Source organism: Agelaius tricolor, unplaced genomic scaffold (genome assembly GCF_023055355.1).
Source record: "Agelaius tricolor isolate 1412-34295 unplaced genomic scaffold, bAgeTri1.0.p SCAF_4, whole genome shotgun sequence".
NCBI classification, from domain to species: Eukaryota; Metazoa; Chordata; class Aves; order Passeriformes; family Icteridae; genus Agelaius; species Agelaius tricolor.
Genome location: NW_027269264.1, coordinates 32396483 through 32420723, shown reverse-complemented (window position 1 = coordinate 32420723; position 24241 = coordinate 32396483). Strand labels below are relative to the sequence as shown.

Sequence of the window (24241 nt, the reverse complement as noted above, 5' to 3'; positions counted from 1 at the left end):
TCAGTGGATCGTCGGGTTTTTAGCCCGGAGCACGCAATTAAGAAAAACAAATAAATGAAATAAATCCGCCGTTCGTGCGTACAGCCACTCTCGGTCCTCGTCGGCAGCCGACATTCACGGCTGCTCGCCCGTATGGCGACGCTACCTGCCGCAGACAGGAGGGCATTCGCCCTGAAAATCAACAGGTAAGCGGCTTTCCTCGTACCCGGCTAGTACCCCTCGCCAGTCAGCCTGCAGGGCGGCAGGGCTCCTCCTCTGGAGACCCCAGGGGCGGAGAGCAATCTGACAGCTCCCGATAGCCGGGCTAGCCAGCCTTGGACGGGCACCGCTCCGCCCGCTGCTCCTGAGCTGCGGGAGCTGCGGACCCGGGCTGCACTTCTGCTGTAAGGTTTGCTCTGATGAAGGGTGCTCAGACAAAGCCGGCTGTGGGTCCGTACCCTCTGGCAGGAAGGTGACATCCAGTCTCACCCCAGGAGTTCGTTCCCCATCTGTTCTGTCCGAAGAAGTCCCGAGCTCTTTGGAATGGCTGCTCGCTGCCGATGGGGGTTCCCCTTCACAAGAAATGGCAAAATTACCTGGTCCCTCTAAATTAGCACTACTGACAAATGAGGAGTTTATGTAGGGCATCAATACTGCGATGACATACATCCCTGGGATTTTTTTTTTCATTCTTTCGTCTATGAGAAAAAAAAAGTCTCCTGATGACTGAAAATGTATCTCCCACATTCCCTCCCTAAACCAAATAAATTAGAGTTCAGCTGTTGGAACACCATACTCTTGAGACTAAACTTGCTCTCTGATAGACTTTGGTGTCTTTTCCCAGGGAAGTGCTGACTCTTAGTTTGTCTGTGCTCTGTGGTGGCAGTAAGAAACCAAGACAATTATTTTCATATTGTTAGGTTAGAGGAAAAAACAGTCCTCCTTTTCAAGAGTCTTGTCATCTGAGGCAAAAACTGTTTCCAGGGTGTTGATGTAAGTAACAGGTACCTGAGTTTGCTGACACATAAAAGAACAAATAGCATAATGGTAATATAAACTGAGGATAAGTCTCTGTGCCAGAGAGAAAAGTATGCAGAGAAACTCCGCCTCCTCAGCAACTTGTTGGAAGACATGGGGTTTGCAGTCAGGGAGGATAAAATTAGCTCCTCTGTGATGTGTCGTTCTTATAGCAGAATATGCATCAGCATACCTTTCTGTATCCTTTGGGAATTTATTTTAAATTTATGGTGGAATATTCACAGAAGTGAGGCACCATTTTTAGAAGCCATCAGATGAGGAGCTCATGAGAGGACCAGACCACAATTCCTGATCATTTGGAGACTTGCTTAAACAGAAATCTGAACTAGCTGATGTTTACAGATTTTGAGTTATTTTCTTTCTTCCTATTTTAGGGTCAGCTTTTTGGCAGCTTTCCCTAGCTTTGGTGATGGTCACTGTTCATCTCTATGACTAAAGTCTTACAAAGTAGCAGAGTAATAACAAGGTTCACAAAGTTTTGCTCTTAAGAACTGTTGTGAAATTAAATTACTGTTACAATTTTTAAAATTTCTTTTTCTTTTGAATCAGTAGTGAAATAGTCAGTATTTCATAGCAAGTTAAATGTTGAAATATAGTATCAAAATATTCTGAATATGATTTCAGCTTAAGAGTGGGCATGGATATTCTCTTCTACTTACACTTTATTCTCTTTTATCAGTATAGTAGATGTTTTTAGAAGCATATTTTGTTTCCCTTTCTTCAAAAGCAGCAGAACATTTTTTTCATGCCTCCAATGCAGTTTTTACTGCTGGCAGAAGAGTGATAGATCTTTGCAAGAAGCATTTTTAATGTGGTAGTTTGGATTTTTTTCAAGTAATTTTAAAAATCAGAGGAATAATAGGTTAGTGTGTTAGGTTTCTTGACTGTACACAAAAGGCTAATCTACAGCTGTAAAATTTTATTTCTTCTTTTCAGAGTTCATGACTTCTTCAAAATGCAACTTGTATTGAAAGTTGAACATTACTGACAAGGCAACATTTTCAGGAGTTAGTACATTGCCTCTATAATTACTTTGCATTCACTACAAATTTGCATGCAAAACTCTGCCCTTTTTTGTTCACTCTTTCTCTTGCCAGTGATTTATGTAAGCTATATACTGTTTTTATGAGGACCAGCAGAATTTTAGGCTCTGTTCTGCCTATACTTCAGCCACCTCGCTGCTAACATAAGGTGTACCCTGGTGTGTTTGGTGAGCCATGGCAGATATCGGACCAACCTGTGACCTCTGTTCTGTAAAAAATCAGCAATAACATGATACAAAATGTCTTAGTGGTCTCATTATGACTTAAATTTAGTGCAAGTTCATGAGTGCTGAAGTTGCAGATGTTTCAGGAACAGCTATTACATGACATGTTTAAAGCTAGGTCAAACTTTAAAAACAGGCCTTCAAATGCCTTCAAACTCTTGTATGCAACCTGCCCACGTAACCATGTTTTCCTATCACTTTATTCTTCCTTCCACCCATCTGGTGTCTGTTGCCCCAACCTGTTGCTTCCTGCCTTTTTTAATCCTGCAAAGACTTGCACATAGGTTTTTAATGCATGAATGTAAGTAGTTCCTTCTGCTTTAATAGGATAGGTTTTATGAATAATGATGTTCATTTCCTATGTAGAAGTGAAGAAACAAATTTTTACTGTCCCTCAAATCAGGCAGCTAGAAATCAGCATGGGACACAAAAAGCCAGATCATCCTTGCTGAGTTTAATTCAAGATGGCAATTAGAAGATATCTGGATTGTGCCATATGTGTCTACTTTCCACAGTATTTATACCCAGGAATCAAGGAACTTAAAAAATAATTTTGTGAATCACTGAGGGGAAAGCAACTCACCATTGCTAGAGGTGTGGGCTCTAATATGTACCAGGTGAGCAGTGTAGGTTTGAGAGACCAGAAAAACTGAATTTTAATCAGTTTGTCACAGCAGTGTGTTAGGATAAATACAATATTAACTGAAAAGATATTTTACTTTTATTATTTTTGTTTAGCTAGTGTAATTTATTGTTTTATCTTTCACATAGGTCTCGCAGTAGTGATTATTTGTTTTGACTTCAAGTGAAGAAAATTGTGCTTCAAGCACCTAGCTGGTGCACTGGCCACCAATGTTCTACATTCAAAACGTTTCGACACACAAATTACAAAACAATAGGTTATCAAGAACAGTAATACAGGTCCCTAACATGTCACCTAACTTTCAGTCGTATGTCTCTTGCAATTAAAAATTCACCCAATAAGCATACTCATCAACTGCCTCTACAGACAGCTGTTGTCTGAATTTCACAAGTATTACATAAGAAATTTTCAACATTCATTTCTGTAATTTCATTTCCTCGTCCCTGAAATTGCCCAGTTGGGCAACAAACTTAGCTTTTCCTGTTCTAGTTTTAAGATGTGTACTTCAGGATGAGTTTACATGCCTAGACTTATATTAAAGAATAAAAAACTCACACTACCAATATTAAAGGAAACATTTGATACCAATATTAAAGGAAACAGCTAAAGATTTCAATTTTTAAGAGCTTACATTAAAAGTCTGAAATTTCCAATTGTACCAGGAATTCCATTTTACATTAGTGATGAAAATATTTTTTTTTTACCTGAAATGAAAAGGTCAGCTTAAATCATATATTGTACAGTGTGTCAGGTCTGAACATTCATGAGAATTTACCCTAAATGACAGAGGCTGTTGTGGAAGAGTCAAGTACAGAGCAAAAATTGTCTTAATTTCCTATATAGTCTGAGAGTAGATTGCTGTTCACTGCAACCCCTTCATGGGTTTGAGGCTGTCATCTTTGGATTGAATTTCAATAAAACCCTTGTTATATGGATATAATAAGATGTTAATTATTTAAAAGCATTGACCAGATTCCATTGTATACCCTAAGCTATTTATTTTCATTCCTTTTTCTTTTCAAACTCTTAAATACATAAAAGAAGGTCCAGAGAGGACCTCAGTCTTTTGTATGTACAATAGGTTTATGTAATTAATATAAAAATCTAGTGTATACATGCATACATGTGTGAAATGGTAGTTATTTTGTATTTGGTACACAGAATATTAAATGTAACAGATTAAAGAGAACAAGTAAGATGAATGTATTTCATATGTTCGGTATAGCAATGTAAGATAACAATTTATAGTAAATGGGCATTTTTCTAAGACTTCCACAAAAATAAATGAGATTATTCTTTTAAAAACTTGGGCCAATTACATGGAGTTCACATGCAAGGGTATACAAATCAGGTTTGCACCTTATATCCCTAAAAAGTTTTGCATTGGAAGGGACATACAATGATCATGTAGTTCCAAACCCCCTGTTATTGGCAGAGACATCTTTCACCAAATCAGGCTCTTCAGAGCCCCAACAAACCTGGCCTAGAACATTTCCAGCAATGGGGCATCCACAGCTTCTCCAGACAAACTGTTCCAATGTGTCACCACCTTCACAGTAAAAAATGTCTTCTTAATATCCAGCCTAACCTCTCTCTTTCACTTTATAGTGAGAGGATTCACTTTCTCCCTTGTTCTGTCACTACAGGCTCTTTTAAAAAGTCCTTCCCCGTAGTTCCTGCAGGTCCCCTTTAGGTACTGGAAGACTGATATTGGGTCTTCCCAGTGCCTTTTCTTCTCTAGGCTGAACAAATCCAACTTCTCCAGGCTTCCATCTTCACAGGAATGCTGCTTCAGCTCTCCTCTGAACTCAGTCCAAGGGTTCTGCTTCCTTCCTGTGCTGGGAGCCCAGAGCTGATGCAGCCCTGCAGGTGGGGTCTCAGCAGGGCAGGGCAGAGGGGCAGAATCCCCTCCCTGGCCCTGCTGCCCACCCTGCTCTGGATGCAGCCCAGGACACGTGTGGCTCTCTGGGCTGGGAGTGCCCATGGCTGGGTCATGTCTAGCTTTTCATTCATCAGTACCCTCAGTTCCTTCTCTGGATGTCTGTTCTCAATTAATTAATCTCTCAATCTCAACCACAGGTCTTGGTGTTTGCCTTAAACATGTTCAATGCCTTGCACTTGGCCTTTTTGAACTTCATCAGGTTCATATGAGCTCACTTCTCAAATCTGTCAGGGTCCCTTCCCTCTGGACAGATTCCTTCTATCAAGTGAATCAAGTGAAATACTCAGCTGGATGGTGCACTCAGTCCCACCATGTATGTCATTAAGGAAGTTATTAAATAGAATTACTCCCTCCACTTACCCTCAAGGAACATCTCTTATTACTTATTTCTGTTCTCTGGACATTGCACATTCACCGGAGCTCAAGCAAGAAAGCTCTCAAGCTAGTTCCTTTTCCAGCTAAGACTCCATCCAATTGGAGTAAGACTCTCTCCAGTTTGGAGTAAGAAAACTGGGGCACCATACAGAAATTCAGGTGGGTAACACCAGTTGCTCTTCCCATGTCCACTGGTGTAGTCACTCCATTGTAGAAGGCCTCTAGATGGGTACAGCACAATCTGCCCTAGGTGAAGTCATGTTGGCTGTCTTTAATCACCTATCTGTATTCTATGTGCAGTATAGCTTTCAGAAGAATCTGTTGCATGACCCTACCAAGCACTGAGGTAAGGCTGACTAGCACTGTTCCTGGATACTGGTTCTGTTTGCAAATCTTTTAATCTGGCTATAAGAAATAAATACTGGAGCATACAGAAATGTCACTATACTTTTTTCATCTTTCATTCAATTTTTTCCATTTTTTCAGCTGACTACAACATGTGTTTCCTTTCAATTGTCCACAGCATTTATCTCCCATTTCTGGGTTACAGGGATAGATTATAAAGTATCTGCTGTATGATTAAAGTATCTGCTCAATTCTTTCACAGAATCACACAATAATTGATGTTGGAAAGGACCTGAGATTATCTTGTTCAGCTCTTCTGTTCAAGAAGGGCCATTTAAATCTAGCTGCCTATGATCACGTCCAGTTGGATTTTGAAGGCCTCCAAGGAGACAGACTCCACAATTTCTTTGAGCAACCTGTGCCAGGGCTCAGTCACCCTCATGGGAAAAAGATGTTTCACATGGAATCTCCCAAGTTTCAGGGTATGCCCATTGCCTCTAGTTCTTTCACTAAGAACTACTGAGAAAAGCCTGGCTCTGTCTTCTTTACTCTGTCCCTTTAGATATTTGTATAAATTTATAAGATCCCCTCAAACCTTCTCTTCTCTGAACAGTCCCAGCTGTCTCAGTCTTTCCCCACTGTAGAGACTGTGGTCCCTTCGTCAGCTCAGTCACCCTTGGTTAGTCTCTCTACCATATATCCATGTCTCTTTTGTCCTGAGGTGCCCAGACTTGGGCAGAGAACTTAGGCATGTCTCACCAGCATCAAGCAGAGGGCAAGGATCAGCTCCTTCAACCTGCTGGCAATACTCTGCCCACCGCACCCAGCATAACATCTGACTTTTTTGCAACCAGGACATATTGCTAGCTCATGTTCAACTTTGTGGAAGTCTCAAGTCTCTTAGAACCAATATAGTCATGGTCCTCTAGGACCTCTGATGCTTTCCTGCAAAGCTGTTTTCCAGCTAAGTGCCTTCCAGCATATATAGGTGGATGAAGATGATCCAGGTGCAGGGCTTTGCACTTCTTGAACTTCACAAAGTTTCCATCAGTCTATTTCTCCAGCCCATTGAGCTCCTTCTGAATGGCATGACCCTGTGCTGCATCAAGAAGGTCATGCTGCACTGTCCTCCCACTTCTGTGTCATCAGTAAACTTGCTGAGGGTACATTCTGCCCTGTCATCCATATCATTAATGAGGATGTTAATCAGGATTGGATCAAGTATTGACCCCTGAGTTTTACTGCTAGTTTATTCCGTCTAGCTAGACTTGCCACTGATCATCACCAACTGTTCAGGAAGTTTTCAGTCCAACACACTGTCTGCTCATCCAACTTACACTTCACCAGCTTTAGACATTATTCCTTTAGACAGATGAAGAACCGCCATCTCTTTACTTCAAGCTGTTTTTTCCTAGCTTGTGGCATCATGGTCTTGGTGCCTTCTGGATTTTTATTCAGCATAAGGAATATACTGTACATGGCTCTAAAGCAGGTGAAGAGAGGAGAGAGAAGACAGAGTGCTCTGCTACTTCATACGCTACTCATAAAGACTAGTCCCCACTGCAGCCTCTGCAGATAGATGCTTTACCTTCCACCTTACCAATGTTTGAGATCAAGGCAGTTTGAGGGGGCAGAAAAGATAAAAAGGACTTGATACCATGGTTTCATCCCTGCTCTATCAGTTACAAGTGCTCACAGCATGTGAACAACTACATAGTTATTAAAAGCCCCAGATGCTCTTTCCCTAGGTATATTGACCTGTGTGTCATATTCTGGGACATTTTTACAAGTACTCCTCCACTAAAAGGGAGAGATGTAAACTAGCAAAGGTGGATTGTAAATCGGTTACAAGAGTAAGCTGAAGAAAAAAGCAACATCATAGGTCTAGATTGTGCCATAGGGTAATAATTGATATTTTTGTTTAAAATTCCTGTAAGCATCTCCTCATTTTTTGAAGGTAAGATTATTCAGGATGATGCCTTTACTACATTTGGTAGCATAGTGTCCATCACAAAGACTAAAAGCCCTTTCCTCTGGCATACAAAAATTGCAACATTTCATGCCTAAAATATATGTAACTTTTAGGAAGTAGAGAAGAAATAGGAAGGAAATGTCCTCATAACTACTTTTCAGAGGGTACTGGTGGCTTTGGTTATTCATAGTGACTCTTGATTTTTATTGATTACCCTTTCTGGAATCATCTGCCTGCCATACAATGAAGGTAATAGTAGCCACTTAAGTAGGAGGCTGATAACAAACACAGGCCCGCCCAGCCATATCTCTGTGAAAAATTACAAGTACAGGCAAGATAGGCTCCATAATACAAGTGTACACTTTATCAGCTGTTAGGCAGCTGTAGAAACTGTGTCTTTAGAGAACAGTTGGTCATGCAAGCAGAATACTGTTGTTACAGTTGAGACAGATGTTATTGACAGCTAGGAAACTCTAACTTCAGACTTGATACTCAAATAGAGTTTAAAATATAGCCATCTATTTTCTGTTATGGTTGCTTAAGCATAGTATTATACAGCACTTACATATCTGTGCAATCACTGAACTCAGGTGTAATAATCCCTGTTACATAATTTGAGTAATGGGATTTTTGCTTTTTCCCTCAGAGATAACTGCTGGGTTTGACCTTTAAGCTCTGAGCAGAAAAGCTCAGGAAAGCATTTTAACATAATTTTTTAAGATCTTATGTCCCTCAAGACTTCAGACATATACATGCAAGGTGAAGCCTAGCCCAGAATTTATGATGAGGTTCTTTTTTTTTATATATACAGTCAAGGAATTCCTAAGCTTACCAAAGGAAAATGTACATACAAATAAGAAACATTTTTATGTCCACCAAGCGCTGTATATGAATATTTCTTATTCATTGTTCCAAATGATTGTCACTTTCAAACATGAAGTGAAAACCAGCAAGAAAGAAATATTTTATACCTTCTAGCATTTTCAGGTTAATGGTCATTAAAAATTACAGTTAATGAGCACAATTCTATATGGTTGTCCTTTTTTCCTGTTCTGACTTGACTATTTGTTAAATTTGTTAAATTTGTTAAATTTGTTAAATTTGATTTGAGGAACCCATACCAGACTTTACCATTGTCTGTAGCCATAGGAAAAAGGGTAGTCTGTGAATGTGCTCATCTGATAACACAATTACATGAAAAGTTTGCCATTGTAAATGCAGTTACAGAAAAATAGGCCCAGGTCTAACCAGCTCTTGGGCCAAGTTCACACAAAAAGTCCCTAATACCTTTCCTCATAAGTTTTGTAGAATTATACTTGCACACGATAAATCACAGTTTTCTTAGCCTTGGTAATAATGGAGATCTTTTAGAAGGGAGTCGGCACATCTGGACTCATTATTTTTCCCTAAAGTCAAGGAAACCGACTTAGATAAAAGCATGTATTATTTCAGTTGTTACATGATCTGAGCCTCACAAAGATAATAGTAGCAAGATGTCATGTTTAGAACATTGAGTAAAATGTAACATTTCTCCAGCTTGAAATTTTCCAGATATTTTGGTTTGTAATTTATTATATAAAATGTCTTGCATAATCCACATATGTTTGTAAGAGCATGTAATAATGAAATTTGTACATATAAAGACAACCAGCAGACACAAAAATATATTAATTTTAACAATAGCTTTTAATATATGCCAAATTCTGCGAACACTTATTTTTAAAAGTGTGAGCAAAAGATCCAGCCTTCAAACATATCTTAGATACTGCTTTGGCTCCTGCTGAAGTCAATTAAAAATTCCCTGTTCTAGAAATAGCAGTACCTCTTCATGTGCTTGTAAGTTGGCCATTTTTTTTTTTTTTTTTTGGCATTTCAGTAAATGATCCTACTTTTTCTAGTTCAACTTAGCTCTAAAGAAAAAAAAGTTGCTCTAAGAAGTGACTGGGGAAAAAAACCCTGATGTTTTTTCCATAACAGAAAAGTCACACTGAAGCTGCACAAATCTCTGTTCTTAGGAAATGAGGGGCCAAAATATTATCACAAATTATTTTCCAGTTCTGTCCAATTTGCCTTATTTCCTCCTCTGGCCTTTCCTATACTCAGTATGAAAGACCCGTTTATGAATATATTATGAATTTATTTGAAGTTGATAGCAACATTTTCTGCTGGTTGATAAAAATATAAACTTTGACCTTGATAAAGAAAATAAAAACCACCCTATAGGAGCAAAAAGAAAATTTTCCCTTGAATAAGATATACATAATCTTTATTTTAATATTCTTTGTTATTGTTGTTAATGTCTGACTTTTTTCACTTAGTATCAATAATTGTTTTTTAGTAAAAAGGTGAAAACAAAGTACAGTCTTGGTACAGGATTTACAAAATTATCAGTATTACGGTAGCATTTTCTTAGTGGAGCCTTTTGGATACTCAGATAATACACATTAGCTGGAATATAGGTCTTGCACTTATTTCATAATCACTTTGTTATGAATTGGTGGAACAGTGCAGACAAAACAAAAATCTAGAAGAGTAAGCTAACATTATTATATTACTTTTAAATCACAGTATAAGGAGAAGGAGAGGATGGTTCATACATTGTAATTCTTATTGTACAGAATTTAAGCTTTTGGAAGGTTTCTAAACAGTTTAGCAAAAAAAAAGAAAAAAGAAAAAAAGAAATAAAGCTATGCCCTAGCTACAGTTTTGCAATGTAATATAGACCTGTGTGTCTCTTGGAGGCTATAGGGGCACATTTGTTAAAAAGTATTTCTTCAGACATCTCAGTTAACAGAAGATAATAAGGCACCAATGTGAGCTTTAGTGCCTTTCAAGCAGAGAGGCTTCTGACCCAAACACAGAAAATTGTCCTTAGACAAACTGAGGTTAATCCATTCAGAATGAAAACTTTGTGTACATATTGCTGTGTGCTGGTGGATATTAAGGCAATGGGGACAACAAAAGAATTCTGGTGTTAACACACGTATTTATCTTCTGTCAGCATCATTATTTAGCATCAAATGAGATATTAATTACAAGTTCTCTATTGCATATATAAACCACCACAACCAGTCTAAGTCTACAATAGGATGGCAGATGACATTGAATTATACTTTCTGCTTTCCAGGAGGTACCACTAAACTATCACGTAAAACCTCACACCTAAAACCACTTTCATTGCAAGAGTCAGCCAGTCAACAATGTATACACATTGTCTTCTCAAAAGTTATTTCATAGCTATTCCTATTATCCATGCAGCAATTAAAAACTGCATAAAAACATTGTTCATCAGGAGCAAATCAGAGGTTTTTGGTTTCTTTGCATGGCCAGGATTAGAAAATTATTTTTATCAGTGCTCACGTCTCTTCCCGAGGGAGAAGCAGCAAAACAGAAAGGCAGAGAAAAATCTTCACTGAATAAATATCATACATGACCTGGGAAAGAAATAAAAATTGAGCTCTTGCCCATTTTGTAACAAGCTGACAGCATAATGAAGTTAACAGTTTCCTCATCTAGATTTTTTTCTTTCTTCCCACACCATCCCTTGTAAGAAGATTGTTGTTAAGTTTCAACCATCTTGAATAGGATCTTTATTGCTTTAGCTGATATAGAGTCTTAATGTGGTAGACCCAAAAGTGGGTGTGTGCCAGAGGGTGTAGAGCCTACCTTGGTGTAGAGCCAACAAGGAAGGAGCAGCAGTTCAGATCGACCACTGCTGTAAACAGTGACTAACAAAGTGGAGCTCCGGTGCCTTAAGGACTAATTAGAAACTTAGAAGAAAAACAGGCAGTGCCACTGGCAGTAAGAACAAGAGATCTAAGTGAGATTCCCATATTTGCTAGTTAAAGATCTGGATCATTGCCCAAAACTTTGTGTGTCTTTGCGTGTGGGAATGAAAGAGAGCGGTAGGTATCTGTTACATTTTTCTCTTCTAGAGCTTTTTAGTTGCTTGTTTTCATTTGTAACTAGAGAAGTTTCATCTTAGGCTGAGAAAAGAATGAAAGCTAGCTGTGAATTTTCTTTTTCAGTGTCAGATGAAAGGGATTACTCTTCAGGGTAACCAAGGCTGAATATTTAACCAGTTGAGTAAAAGTTTTCACTATTTTTTTAAATGATTCTGCCATCCATGTACATTTAAATGTGAATGTGTCTGTCTTTGGGGATAGCTCTTGCATTTTCTATTTATTTATTTTCATATTTCCTTGCTGTCTAATTGCGTATGCAGCTCTTGCAGAAGACAACTTCAGTCTGCTGGAAGGGATTGTAAGGTTGTTAAGGATTACCCTTTCTCCCTCCCCTCTAATAGTAAGTAGCTTTGGAGTAAGTAACTTTGGAGAACTTCAACCAGTAGGCATGTGAAGCATACTTTTTTTTAAAATTAGGTCTTTTCTTAGGAAGTTTCTGATTTTCAGTTAATAGGTGATCTTTAAAGCTGTTCTCTTTCACTTTTATTTTTAATTTGTTTTTCTCTGTTTAAATTTTCATATTATATACATACTAAAAAAGTATACCCATTGTGCCTGCTTTTAAATTACATATTTCAAAGACATATGTCATTGAACAGAATTTACAGTGAAACTGCAAAACCTGCTTTATGCATTATAAGCATTAATATAATTTTAATTATAGAACCAGCAATGTTCAGCCATAGATCTCACATATGTTAGAGGAAGAAAATAAATGCCTGGTTTATCTTCCTTTCCTTTCTTTCCTGGGCCCTCATCTGGGCCCAACTAATAACCCAAATCTCCAAGCATACAATCCTTCAAGGAGCTGTCCTGAGAACCAATCCAGAATTTGACCTCCAAGATTAATTTAAGAACCTCCAGGTGTAGTCTGTTACTTTGGTTACACTGTTAATATATTATGCAAACTGAATGCTTTGCATTGGAGAGTATTTGTGAAATACAGACTATGTCTCAGCTGGAGGTTTATATCTACCTGTGGGACAGACACTGCTGAAATTGAGATTGAGAAGCACCAGTTTGGGGTCTGGGTTTTATTTTGGTTGGTTGTTTTTATTTGGCTACCCTCCAGTCCTGTCTGGGTGGATCAGGAAGTGTGGTGAGTTCCCGCTTTTTCAAGAATTGCACCAGATTGTATGATTGTATGTCATCATCATTCAGGGCTCAAGACATCACAGAGTGGAAAAATTAGTTCCAATTTATATTATTTTGCTTTGATGCTGTGGTTCAGCCAAGGACCTAAAATCCAGAAAATCCAGTATGTTGTCATCTGCCATCTTTGTACAGGTTTATACTATCCTTCTACATGCATGTTGACAAACTGAATTCAGCAGTGACCTTTGTGGAAAAGTCTTCACCAAATCTACACTTTTTTTTCTTTTTTTTCTTTTTTTTTTTTTTTTTTTTTGTTTGTTTGTTTGTTTTGTTTTCTTTTCTTTTTCAGCTAGTGAAAAGGAACAGCTATCAATATAAGTGATCAGTACAGCTATTAACACTACTGAATCCCACTGGTCTTTGGAAGGGTTGCAGTTGCCCAGATGCTGTTTTCCAAGTAGCTGAGGGACATCACAAATGGCCTCCTGGCACTAGGCAATCACCAGATGGCTGCTTAGTATCACAGAATGGTTTGGGCCAGAAAGTACCTTAAAGGTTATCTACATCCAACTGCCCCCTTCATGGACAGGGACATCTTTCAATAGGTACAGTTGCTCAAAGCCCTATCCAATGTATCCTTTAACACTTCCAAGGTCAGGGCATCCACAGCTTCTCTGGGCAACCTGTTCCAGTACCTCACCATCCTCTGTGCAAAGAATTTCTTCCCAAGATCTAATCTAAATCTCTCCTCTATAAGTTTACAACCATTGCCCATTTGTTGTATCATTATTTTTCTGTAGCAAAAGTCACACTCCCTCTTTTTGACATGTTCCATGTAGGTGGTAAAAGGCTGTGATGAGGTCTCCCCAGAGACTTCTCCAGGCTGAACAACCCCAGGTGTCTCAGCCTTTGCAGGAGAGCTCCTGCAGTCCTCTGATCCTCATGACTCTCCTTTGGACTGGTACAACAGGTCCATGTTTATTGTGTCCTGAGGTGTAAGAACCCATGTCTGGACGGGCTGTTTTGGTCCAATCCGGCTTGTTCCAGCCCACACGATCTTACATGGACAAAAGCAAAAGACAAGAAGCGCTCTTCTCCACGTGGGGACAAATGTCCTTATTTCCAGGTAGAAAAGAGAGACCCAGGTGGGAAAGAGCCCACATGGAAAAGAGGCCAGGTCAGCTGCCTCTAGGGGCTTTTATGAACTGGGAAAGGGGGCTGGAGGAGAGGGACTACAGCCAATGGGATACAAGTGAGGAGGGGAAAGGGGAAGGGTAAACCAGGGGAGAGACCACCACCAGGGAGTACTGGGGAGAGGGGTGTGTGAGGGAAAAACCATGTAATAAACATAAACCATTCAATGCAATATAAAGGCTACTCAGTGCAAATCTCCAATCACCCAGCGCAAAACAACAACTAAATAACTATTTAGTGCAGTACAAGACTGAGGACCCCAGACCTGGACTCAGTACCCCAGGCAGGTTGCAGAAGAGCAGAGTAGAGAGGCCAAATCCCCCTCCCTCAGCCTACTGGCCACAGTTCTTTGGATGCAGCCCAGGATGCAGTTGACTTTTTATGCTGTGAGTACACACTGCTGGGTCATGTCTAGCTTTTCATCCAGGAGAATCCCCAGGCCCTTCTCCACAGGGCTCTCAATGAGTTCTTCTCCCAGTCTGTACTCATATCTGGGACTGCCCTGGCCCAGGGGCAGCGCTTCACACTTGGACTTGTTGAACCACATGAGGTTCCCATGGGCCCACTGCTTAAATTTGTCCAGGTCCCTCCGGAGGGCATCCCTTCCTTCTGTTGTGTTACCTGTACTGCTCAGCTTTGTGTCATTGGCAAACCTGACGAAGGTGCACTCCGCGTCACTGCTGATGTCACTGGTGAAGACATGGAAGACCACCAATCCCCAGACAGAGCCCTGAGGAGCACCACGCCTCACCAGCCTCCATCTGGAGGGTTCACAAGAGCTGTTGACAGCAACTCACTGGCTATGTCCATCCAGCAAATTCCTTATTCACTGAATAGTACATAGTACATCCATCATAGTACATCCATCCATAGCACATCCATAATAGCCATGCCTCTCAAATTTGGAGATAAGCTGTCACATCGGATAATGTCACAGAAACCTAAGTACATGACATCAGTAAGATTTTTGTTGTTGACCTTTGCAGACACTCCATCATACAGGGCCACTAGGCTGGTCAGGCACAATTTGTCCTTAGTAAAGCTGTGCTGGCTGCCTTGGATCACCTCCTTGTCTTGCATGTGCCTTAACACTGAGGATGAGGATGTGCCCCATGATCTGCCCAGCCACAGAGGTGATGCTCAACAGTCTGTAGTTGCCTCTGTGCTCCTTCTTTCTCCCCTTTTTAAAAATGAGAACAATGTTTCCTTTTTTCAGTCAACCAGGATTTTACCTGACCACCAGGACTTTTCAAATATAATGGAGAATGGCTTGGCCACAACACCAGCCAGCTTGTCAGGCCACTTTTAGTGTCCTGCTGCTGTTGCAGTGGGAATTTTCATCCAAATACTTTACTAGAGCTTTCTTGTTTCAATTTAAGCACATTACTTATTCTTCTTCCCTCTAGGGACATGAACTGTTCACCATTTTCTTTACTTACTGCTATCTTCTACATAGTCAAGGACAACTGCTGTCTCCTGTCAATCTCCCTTTTGGTGACACAACCAGTTTTTTCAGTCTTTCCTCCTGGGTCATCCTTGCAAAATTTTTAGCCATCTAACTGCTCTCTTTTGAAGCCTTTTAAAATTGATTGCACCTTACTCTGTTTTGTTATAAGTGTATACATCAGCCCAAATATGTCTCATTGACTTCTATTAACAGAAATAGGATCTGTTTCTCCTCACTGTGGTAGTTTTATTGGTAAGTGTCCCAGTATACTATCTCAGTGTCTCTTCTGTGATATGGCTATATTTTTTTTTGACGGTTAATTTCACTTTTTGTATTTCTGCAGTTTTTTTTTTTTTCTTCCTAAGTTTAGAGGTTTGCATTCATTTTTCTTGACTCTAGCTCTGTGTGTGCTGATTTCAGACTGTTTCTAAAATACTTATATTCCTCCTGGGTTGATGCAATCCCCAGATTAGGGGGATTATAGGGTAACATAGTCCTATGTTACCCTATATCCATGTTGTAAAATAAAGTATGGACTGGAATTAGATTGAGGAAAAATTAAATTTCTTCTCATAGTAAAATTTCCTTGCAATTGTCTTTTGAACCAATGATGACTATGCCTTGAATATGCTTTATTAACCAGCTGTGAGCTCTTTTGGAAACAGCTGTGATGATTCCATGCAGCTGCTTGCTCTCTCTACTTATGGGAATGTATGAGGGACAGTATCAAGAGCCTCACTGAGCCAGTTAAACCATCACAGAAGAGCATAAGATTGGTTTTATGTGACTGCCCTTAGATAAATCCATATTGTCTGTTCATCATCTCCTAATAATTGCCAATAACATACCAATAATTGTGAAACTTTTTGGACCAGAATTTACTGCAGTCCATATTTTTTAGTTGCCCACTATACACTTCGTCATCAGACTATTAATAAACAGGCATGTCTAAGGTGATGTACATTTTAAAGTTAAGTCCAATTTCATGGTTCCCTTGCTTCAACTGAATGGAAACCACAGAACTTTTTCTCAGATTTGTCAGTGACTGTTTTGCATTTATCCTTAACCACTTGCCTTCTTTCCTTCTTTTTAACACATAGATAGACCATTGCTGCTGTCAAGTACGACTGTAAAGCTCTCCTCAGAATCAGACAGGCCTGCTGTACAGACAAGGAGGGTAAAAGTATAGGCAGGCATAGGTGGACTGCAGCCTCCATGAAAGCTAAGACATGACATGCACTAAATGAGTGTTAATACCATTTTCCTGGGGGTACACCAATAGTGCCCAAGGCAGCTCTTTGATCAGGAAACAGGCATATCACAGACAATAGCCATTCTGGCATTATCAAAGAGCCATCTAGTAGGACCTCTGTTTCCACCTTAGTTCTCAAGTTTTCAAAAGTCTCCGTGCAGATCCCTGACTGTTACACCCACCTTTCCTCCATGTTGGTGTGATTAACTTGTGCTTTTGGTTCTTTTAGCAATTGGGACTCTCCTTTATCTAATCCTAGCAATTCTAGGCAATAATTTCTGAGTTGGTTCAAACAAATTTTGCTGTCTTCTCTTCTTCTTACCGTACTTTCTTCTTTTAGTCATTGCAAAACTGTGAAGTCAGTCAAATGAACTATTCTTACCTGAAAGTTGCCATTACAGATTACAAGGTTTGTCATCCATTGGACTGATTTAGTTTGCAAGTTCTTTCTATTGGTGAGACACTGGAACTAATTGATGACAATGATCTTGAGAACTGTATTTGCTCTCAATTAGCTACATTTGCCCAGGCTTTTACCAGACAGCAAATTTGGCCCCTCATACATATATGTGTTTCCTCTTGTATTGAAAATTCATATCATTTCCTCTTTGAAGCATATGACAACCCTATATTGGATGTAATTTAAAGGTGTCTTATATCATTGTTTACTGCAGCAACTTCTGCTATAGACTGCAACAGTCTACCTCTGCTGCTACCTCTACTATTTCCATCAGTAACAGATAGGGGAGAAACTGACTCAGTTTGCAGTAAAATAATAATTTTGGATAATTTAAGTTTTGTACACGCATTCATTATCAGAGATTATTCGTAGTGGGAAATTGAGTAACAATAACCCTGATATACAAGAAGCTTTTGTGGTAATCACATAACCTCTGAGCAGAGAGAGACACAGCTGTCCCAGGATTTTCCTGAGAAGCTGCGAGAAGCTGTGAGAAAGTTCAGAGAAAGGATTAAAACAATTATTATCTCTCTTTCTGTAACTGTTGTTTATAGATATGGTTCTTCACAGTGTGCTATTTATAGTTCACCAATAGTGTGAGAGAAGATTCCTAAAGGCCAATCAGGTCTTGGGTCCACCATTGTTTCTGTAAGAACTGTTGATTTCTAATAAATAAGTGCCTTTTCATGCCTTCTGATGATGGAGTCTCTGTATCACCTTTGTGTGTCCCCAGTACACCATCGGTGATAGCTTTTCTTTCTAAAATAGGTCAAAGATAATCTACAAAGTGCACAGGCTTTGTCACTTTCCCTACATGGCTTCTTGCTTATGTAATCACTGAATAACCTTTAAAAGGTCTTGGGTTTGAGTATTGGAATACCACTGATGAGTAGGAAATCCTCTTCCAAATGGATCTCTTCACTTTCTCTATAATGATGTCTTTGTTCTGTCTGTGATTGCTGCTGACTTAAGATGGGAGCAGCATTACACTCACACCTGTCATAGCCTTTTGACCTAAAAACAACTACTCTCATTTATGCAACTTTTATTTTCAAAATCTAATCCAATACTTTGAATACCTTCTGGCAGGTGCCTGTTGCTTCACGTGAACAGAAACCTATTAAATTCAGGGTTTCATCATGCTCAAAAAAGCTGTAGTAAGTGTCACAGAATAGGTACAGTAGTAATAGGAATCAAGAGGCCACAAAGGAGAAAAAGTGCAGGCAAAACTGTCCTGTGGAATTTGTTAATTCTAAGATGCCTATTAATGCTTGCTGAAGTTGAAAGAGTCTCATGTGGAGGGGAGTGTCTTCTTACCTCTGTGTTTTCCTTTTTCCCATTTGACTGCCCTGGTGGGCTGCAAGCTATTATTTTTACTTGAAATATGCTCTACTGCATCTTGTTTTAAAAATCTTGTCCTGAACCCTTATGGTGAAATATAGTGTGGGTGTTTTGTTACCATTTCATGGCTGATTATTGTTAAACTGATTATTCTACATCATATTAACTATTAATTGATTATTTTCCATGAAAAATCACCAGGCTACTTTGCCATATTTTCAGACTGTATGCATTATCACCCTGGGATTTCTGAAGAATTCAGTTCTGGAGTCTCTCTACTTCCATAGCAAAAAAAGTTACTTAGCACTTACTAAGTTTTTTCCTTAAATGTTTAGCTGATACAGTAGGCAGATTTTTTAATTCCTTCTTTGGTTTGCCTTGGGCTTTTTGCAACAAAATCCATTAGTAGTGTAAGTATCCTTTGATCAATTAAAATATTTGCTTATGTAATGTTCATTTTTCTTTCTCTGCTTTATTAATGTATTTTTGCTTTGCAGAAGTGAATCTGCAAGTATTCCTATGAAGGTTGCAGTCACACTTTACTTCAGGCCAAGGTTATTCTTTCTTTCATAGCATTTCCCAGTTGTGAGGGTTGCAAAATGATGATAAAAATCTGTTGGAAGAGTGACAGAATCTTAGTTATATAGGACTGCAAATATTTTATGAGATTTGCATCAACTATAAACCAAGGGGAGCCTAGATCATTATAAAATAATATCTCTCTAAACACCAAGACTGGAGACTAAATTGGCTAAATGCTGGCATTTGGAATTTTGTAAAAGGATAATTGTAATTATAAGGATTTTTCTCTGCTTAATTAAAGGCACTCGTCTGCAGAAATAAGAAAGCAATTTACTGTTCAACCAGGATTTGCACAGTCCTGTCAACGAAGCTTAAGTACCCCTGGCTTTTCTACATTTCATCTGGTAAGTTCTGTGTTTATTCTCCTTACACAGGTTTGGCATGTACATTGCTTAATTGTTTTAGGGTAAATTAAATGATCTTCTAAGTTGTCTTGCATTTCACTGGCTTCCACCTGAAATTGTTAAAAATAGTCTCTGGTGAGCTGAGGAAATTATGCCTTTGAGAAACATGAGAATGTTCCTTGGAGCCTGAAATAGACAGTCCCTCTACATATTACGATGAATCAAAGTTAATTAGTAAGTGTTAGAGTATATTACATTCTTTCCCTGATGGAAACATTCAACAACTTCTTCAAGTAAATGCTTTGAATTGTAGTCCTTCTTCCCCCAGTTTTATATACTGAGCATGATTTCATGTGGTCTGAAATATCCTGTGGTCAGATACGGTCACCTGTTCTGGCTGTGTCCTCTCCTAGCCTCTTGTGCATCCTGTCTCTTTGCTGGTGGGGTGGTATGAAGAGCAGAAAAGGCCTTTGTTCCTTGTAAGCACTGCTCACCAATAATGAAAACAAATTTTATTATCAACACTGTTTCCAGCACAAATCCAAAACATAGACCCATAATATTTGCTATGAAGACAAATCAACTGTATCTATGCTAAAACCACCACAGATCAATGAATAAAGATAAAAAATACCCAGAAAGGTATAGGCTCAAAAAACTTAACTTAATACAGTTTCCAGAGCCAGCAGCAGGGGCAATGTGCTGACTGTTTTGCAGTGCTGTAGAATGTGCATGTTAAGTGAGAAATGCTGAAGCATGTCCCAGTTGACATAGACATAATTGAGTCAACTCTTATGTGTCTCCAAATCATCTTCAGCCTTACACTCTAAAGAAGTCAGATCATATGACAAAGGGAAAAAATGCCAGATCATTTTATTGCCTTTCAGAAGGATGAGTATTCTGGAAACATACTGTGCCATAAGAGAAACTGATTATTATTTTGGTCCCTCTCCTTTTAAATTCTGATTATTTTTGTGAGGTCTGATAAGTAGAAGCAGGAAGAGTCTTTGTGCACCAGTGATTGTGAAAATCTAGATGCAAGTGGTTGCTTCCTGTGTCAGGGCCTCCCGCCACTACTCACTTCCTTAATCTGAGGCACTGTGATCTTTAACTTGTTCCTTGTGGTTACTCAGCCTGACGAGGCCAGGTCCCTTCTTCTGCACGCAGACAACCGCTTCTGCTACCAAAAAAATTGGTAGCATTTCAGTTACCAAGTATTACACCGTAGCTGCCATTTTGTGTGTGCTGTCACAATCTACATGCCTCTAATTCATCATCCTTAAAAAAGGTATGTTTGCAGTAATGGTTTCTGGCATTTTCTGTCGAAAATTGTTTTGCACGTTTTTAAGATTTGTGAAAAGGGGTGCTGGCTTCTTATTTAAGCCATTTTCTGTGTTTCCTTTGAAATGCTGCACCAGTTGTTAAGGAGATCATTTCCCTCCACCTGCATTTACTTTTAACACTACCTTTTTTTTACATTTGTGTCTAATTTACAATAGTCAAAAGCGCATATTTCTAATAATTAAAGGTTATTGTTAACACTTGAACTAAAAAAAGAGGATACTGTGAAATGCAATGGATTTGACGTGACAGAATGGAAAAGTATGACTTCTGAAAGGAAGTATAATGGTTAATTAAACATTAGATTTAATTAAGCAAAACTATTTTGCATGCAAAAGGTATCTTCAGCAACTGAAAAGATGTAGTACACCTTTATATACTTTAAGCTGTGTTTTACTTTAATTTTCTGTGAAATACTTTTTCTATTAGATCGAAATATATGTTATATATATTTATATTTATTACATATTATTTCTTTGTTAAATATTTTATATGTTTTTACATCTAAAAATCTCTCTATAGACCTTTTTATATATCTATATATTAACATGCTATGCTTTACCCTCTGACAGGACAGTAAATGGCCTTCAACCATATTATGCCAATAACTAATAAAAAAAAATAGCAAATAAGGTTTACTATTTACTCATTACTATTGATCCGGCATTTTCAGCACTACACTAGGTGCAAACCAGAGATAGTGCTTAAACTAAAAGCCAGCAGAGTATTTTTTTTCCTCTGATGGCCTTATAATTTGATGGACTTGCTGGTAACGTTAAGTTTTCTTTTTGGCTAAAAAGAGCAAAGACAGGGAAAAACTTTTCCTAGAGAAATTTTTGGTAATTCAGTTGATGCCTTAAATGTACAGGCAGAGGAGAGAGCTCAGAGACTCTGTTTATGCAGAAACCAATATAGTTTCCCTTTAAAAGGGGAACCCGAGGTAGGGGGTGGTACTTGGTTAGGTTCAAAGGTCTCTACTAAAATATTTGCAGGAGTATTTACCACATATGAGGTTTTTTTCAGAAGTTTAAATTGGTTTGCTTCTCCTAGATGTTTCCAGCACATTTCTTTCAAATATGCTTAACTTTCTGCAAGATATTTCTGGATTTTTTTAATCTGAAAAACTTCCTCAACTATATGTCCACAACACTAAAATGGTTCCAAAGCTTGCATTTACTAATTATTGTTTTTGACACATCTTCTTTTCTACTGCGGCTGATGCAGCATATTAAGTTCAGAGCCATTTTAGTTCAAAGTTACTGGTGCTTTGCCATTTTTGAGTCTCTATGTGTGTTTCATAAATTGAGAAATTTCTCATTGTCCCATTGAGCTAAAATTCCTATGTTTTAGATACAACGATGGTGTCACTGGAGTCACTTCATGCTCTGGTGAAATTCCAGTCGATTTCCATGAAAGTCTTGCATGAGCAGGCCTCAGCATTAATGAGGGAAGACTTGCTGATTTTGACCCACAGGTGTTTACACTGGAGTATAAGGAGGATAGCTTAAGAACACATTGGATGAGACAACAGGCAGAATAACATGGAATATAAAGGCGTGTTGATACCAGGCACATTGGAAGCCTTCTTTTCCCCACAATGCATCAACAGCACCACCGATGTATTTTTTGCTGGCAGCTTCAGAGGACAGCTTCGTGAAAGATATCTGGGATAATCAGTGCAATGCAATCCTTGCCCTTCACAGAAAGGAGGATTTATTAGTTGGTTTTTCTAGAATTCTTCCTCACAGTAAATAAGTTATTCCAGTGCTATTATTCTAATGCTGCAACTAATTTTCTTCAGTTTTACAGTGATGAGGTGTCATCAGCCTTTCTGGAACACACAGAAAATAAACTATTTTTTAGATTTTTCTAAAGCTGTAGTTTTTAGATCTATTTTTTACTTGTCAAGAAAATCAATGATAAAAGATTCTAGTCTCTGTACTCAACTGGACAAATATTGTATTTCCTAAAGACATACAGGGTATTTTTATTTGTTACATAGCAAGTAAAATAATTTTCAGTTTTGTCTATACATACACTTTTAATACATGAAGTCACATTTATTTGTACGTAGAACATCTCTAGGTGCCAAATCAAACATGACTTTCTGCCTCTGTTTTTGACACTAAACAGATAAAAAGCATGCATGAGTCCTACAGCTCATAGTTGTTTAACTTTGTTCTGAGTGGACCTTCTCTTTAAGAATGGCTAATTAAATGTAATGAGATACAGCTTCTGTCTATCATGGTGCAATGCAGTGCACTGTAGAAATGGGGAATATCTATGGTTTGCAGTAATAACTTTAGTAGTTCCGTGTAATTTTTTGCAAAAGCACTGTACAAACCCTTGAAAAATACAATAAATTAAGAACTCAAATAATACAGAATCCAGTAATATTCAGAGATTAAAAATAGTAATGTTTTTCTGATTTTGAGTATATATTGTCCTGAATTTTGTTTGCACTTGAAATCACAGAGCATTTCCATTAGTGTTTTTCAGGCACAGTGCCTCAAATGAGTGCATCTTTGTGACGGCAGCAACTACAGCACTAACTGCAGTCCTTAGCTCCGTAACTTGTAGTAAATTCCAAGACCTGGCCTTGTTATTCCTAGTGTGTTTTGTCTGCTATCTCCTGCCCATTGGCATTGCCTGTCACTGCTATTTTGGTCATCTCCCTTATATCCTTGTTTCAAGATTAGAAGTTTAGATGTTTGTTTCTGATGTGTAATAAAGAATGGGAATTACAATAGTTAAATAAATATGCCTAAATTACACTATCAAGAAGAACCTTCTGTTGCTAAAATAAATGCTTCTTTATTTCTCATTAGCCTTCCTTTTATGATGCAGTAGACCCAGTAGATTTTGAAGGCTTCCTGATGACTCAGCTGAACAACCTGGACTTAGATCTAGCACAAGAACTTGGGGACTTCCCTGAAGATGACTTGGATGTTGTCTTTACACCCAAAGAGTGCAGGACTTTGCAACCCTCTATGCCAGAAGATGGGTAAGGAAAGTTTCTCTCCCTCCAAAATGCTGCAAAAATAATTAAAATTTTGAATAGTTAAAAATAGTTGATCCAACATCACTCTGCCATGCGTCCAGCCATTACACAGTTCCTGAACTTCAAATGTTTGAACTTTGCCACTGGCTCTGTTAGGCTTGTTTGCACACTTAAAATTATGCAAGTGTTTACACAACTTCCTTGGTAGCGGCACAAGTGAGGTAGGCATCAACAGGAAGAGGAGTAAAGGACAGGAGGATGGTATGAAAAACAATTTTTGCAGCTGGGATGCCAGAGATAAGTTTATTCTGATCAGGAAACAAGCACAGTATTGAGTTTTTTGGGGTTTTTTGCCAGCTGTGTGTTACATTGATCAGATCACTAAGAATCTCTTTCTCCGTACCTGTCTTGCATAAATGGGAGGAAATGGTTCATACTTCACAAGGTTTGGGAAGGGGAATAAGTGTTAATTTCTAGTGTAGAAGTCACATGTGGTTTTAGGCTGATATTGATGAAATAATTACCCTGTTTTAAACAGCTTATATAGGTAGCTTATGGTGACACTGGTGCTCAATGGTCCTGCAAATATTTAAGCTGGTTTGAAAAACAGGCATGCTATGAACAAAAGCATTTTTCAGAATGAGAAAATTCATCGGGG

The 24241-nt window shown here is 38.6% G+C and overlaps 1 protein-coding gene across 8 annotated transcripts in view; it reads left to right on the top strand.

Moving 5' to 3' along the window:
- DOCK8 (dedicator of cytokinesis 8) overlaps positions 1–24241 on the top strand; it is an 89938-nt gene continuing 65697 nt past the window's right edge. For 3 of the 8 annotated variants that reach the window (XM_071425145.1, XM_071425146.1, XM_071425144.1), the window contains exons 1-3: positions 1–185; positions 19139–19241; positions 23411–23586. In XM_071425145.1, the coding sequence (XP_071281246.1) occupies positions 133–185; positions 19139–19241; positions 23411–23586 (332 nt within the window). In that variant the 5' untranslated portion in view covers positions 1–132. Of the gene's footprint in view, positions 186–11285; positions 11467–11785; positions 11867–19138; positions 19242–20408; positions 20530–23410; positions 23587–24241 lie in introns of those variants that run through there. The other 5 variants (XM_071425150.1, XM_071425147.1, XM_071425149.1 and 2 more) reach the window with 5 other exon arrangements.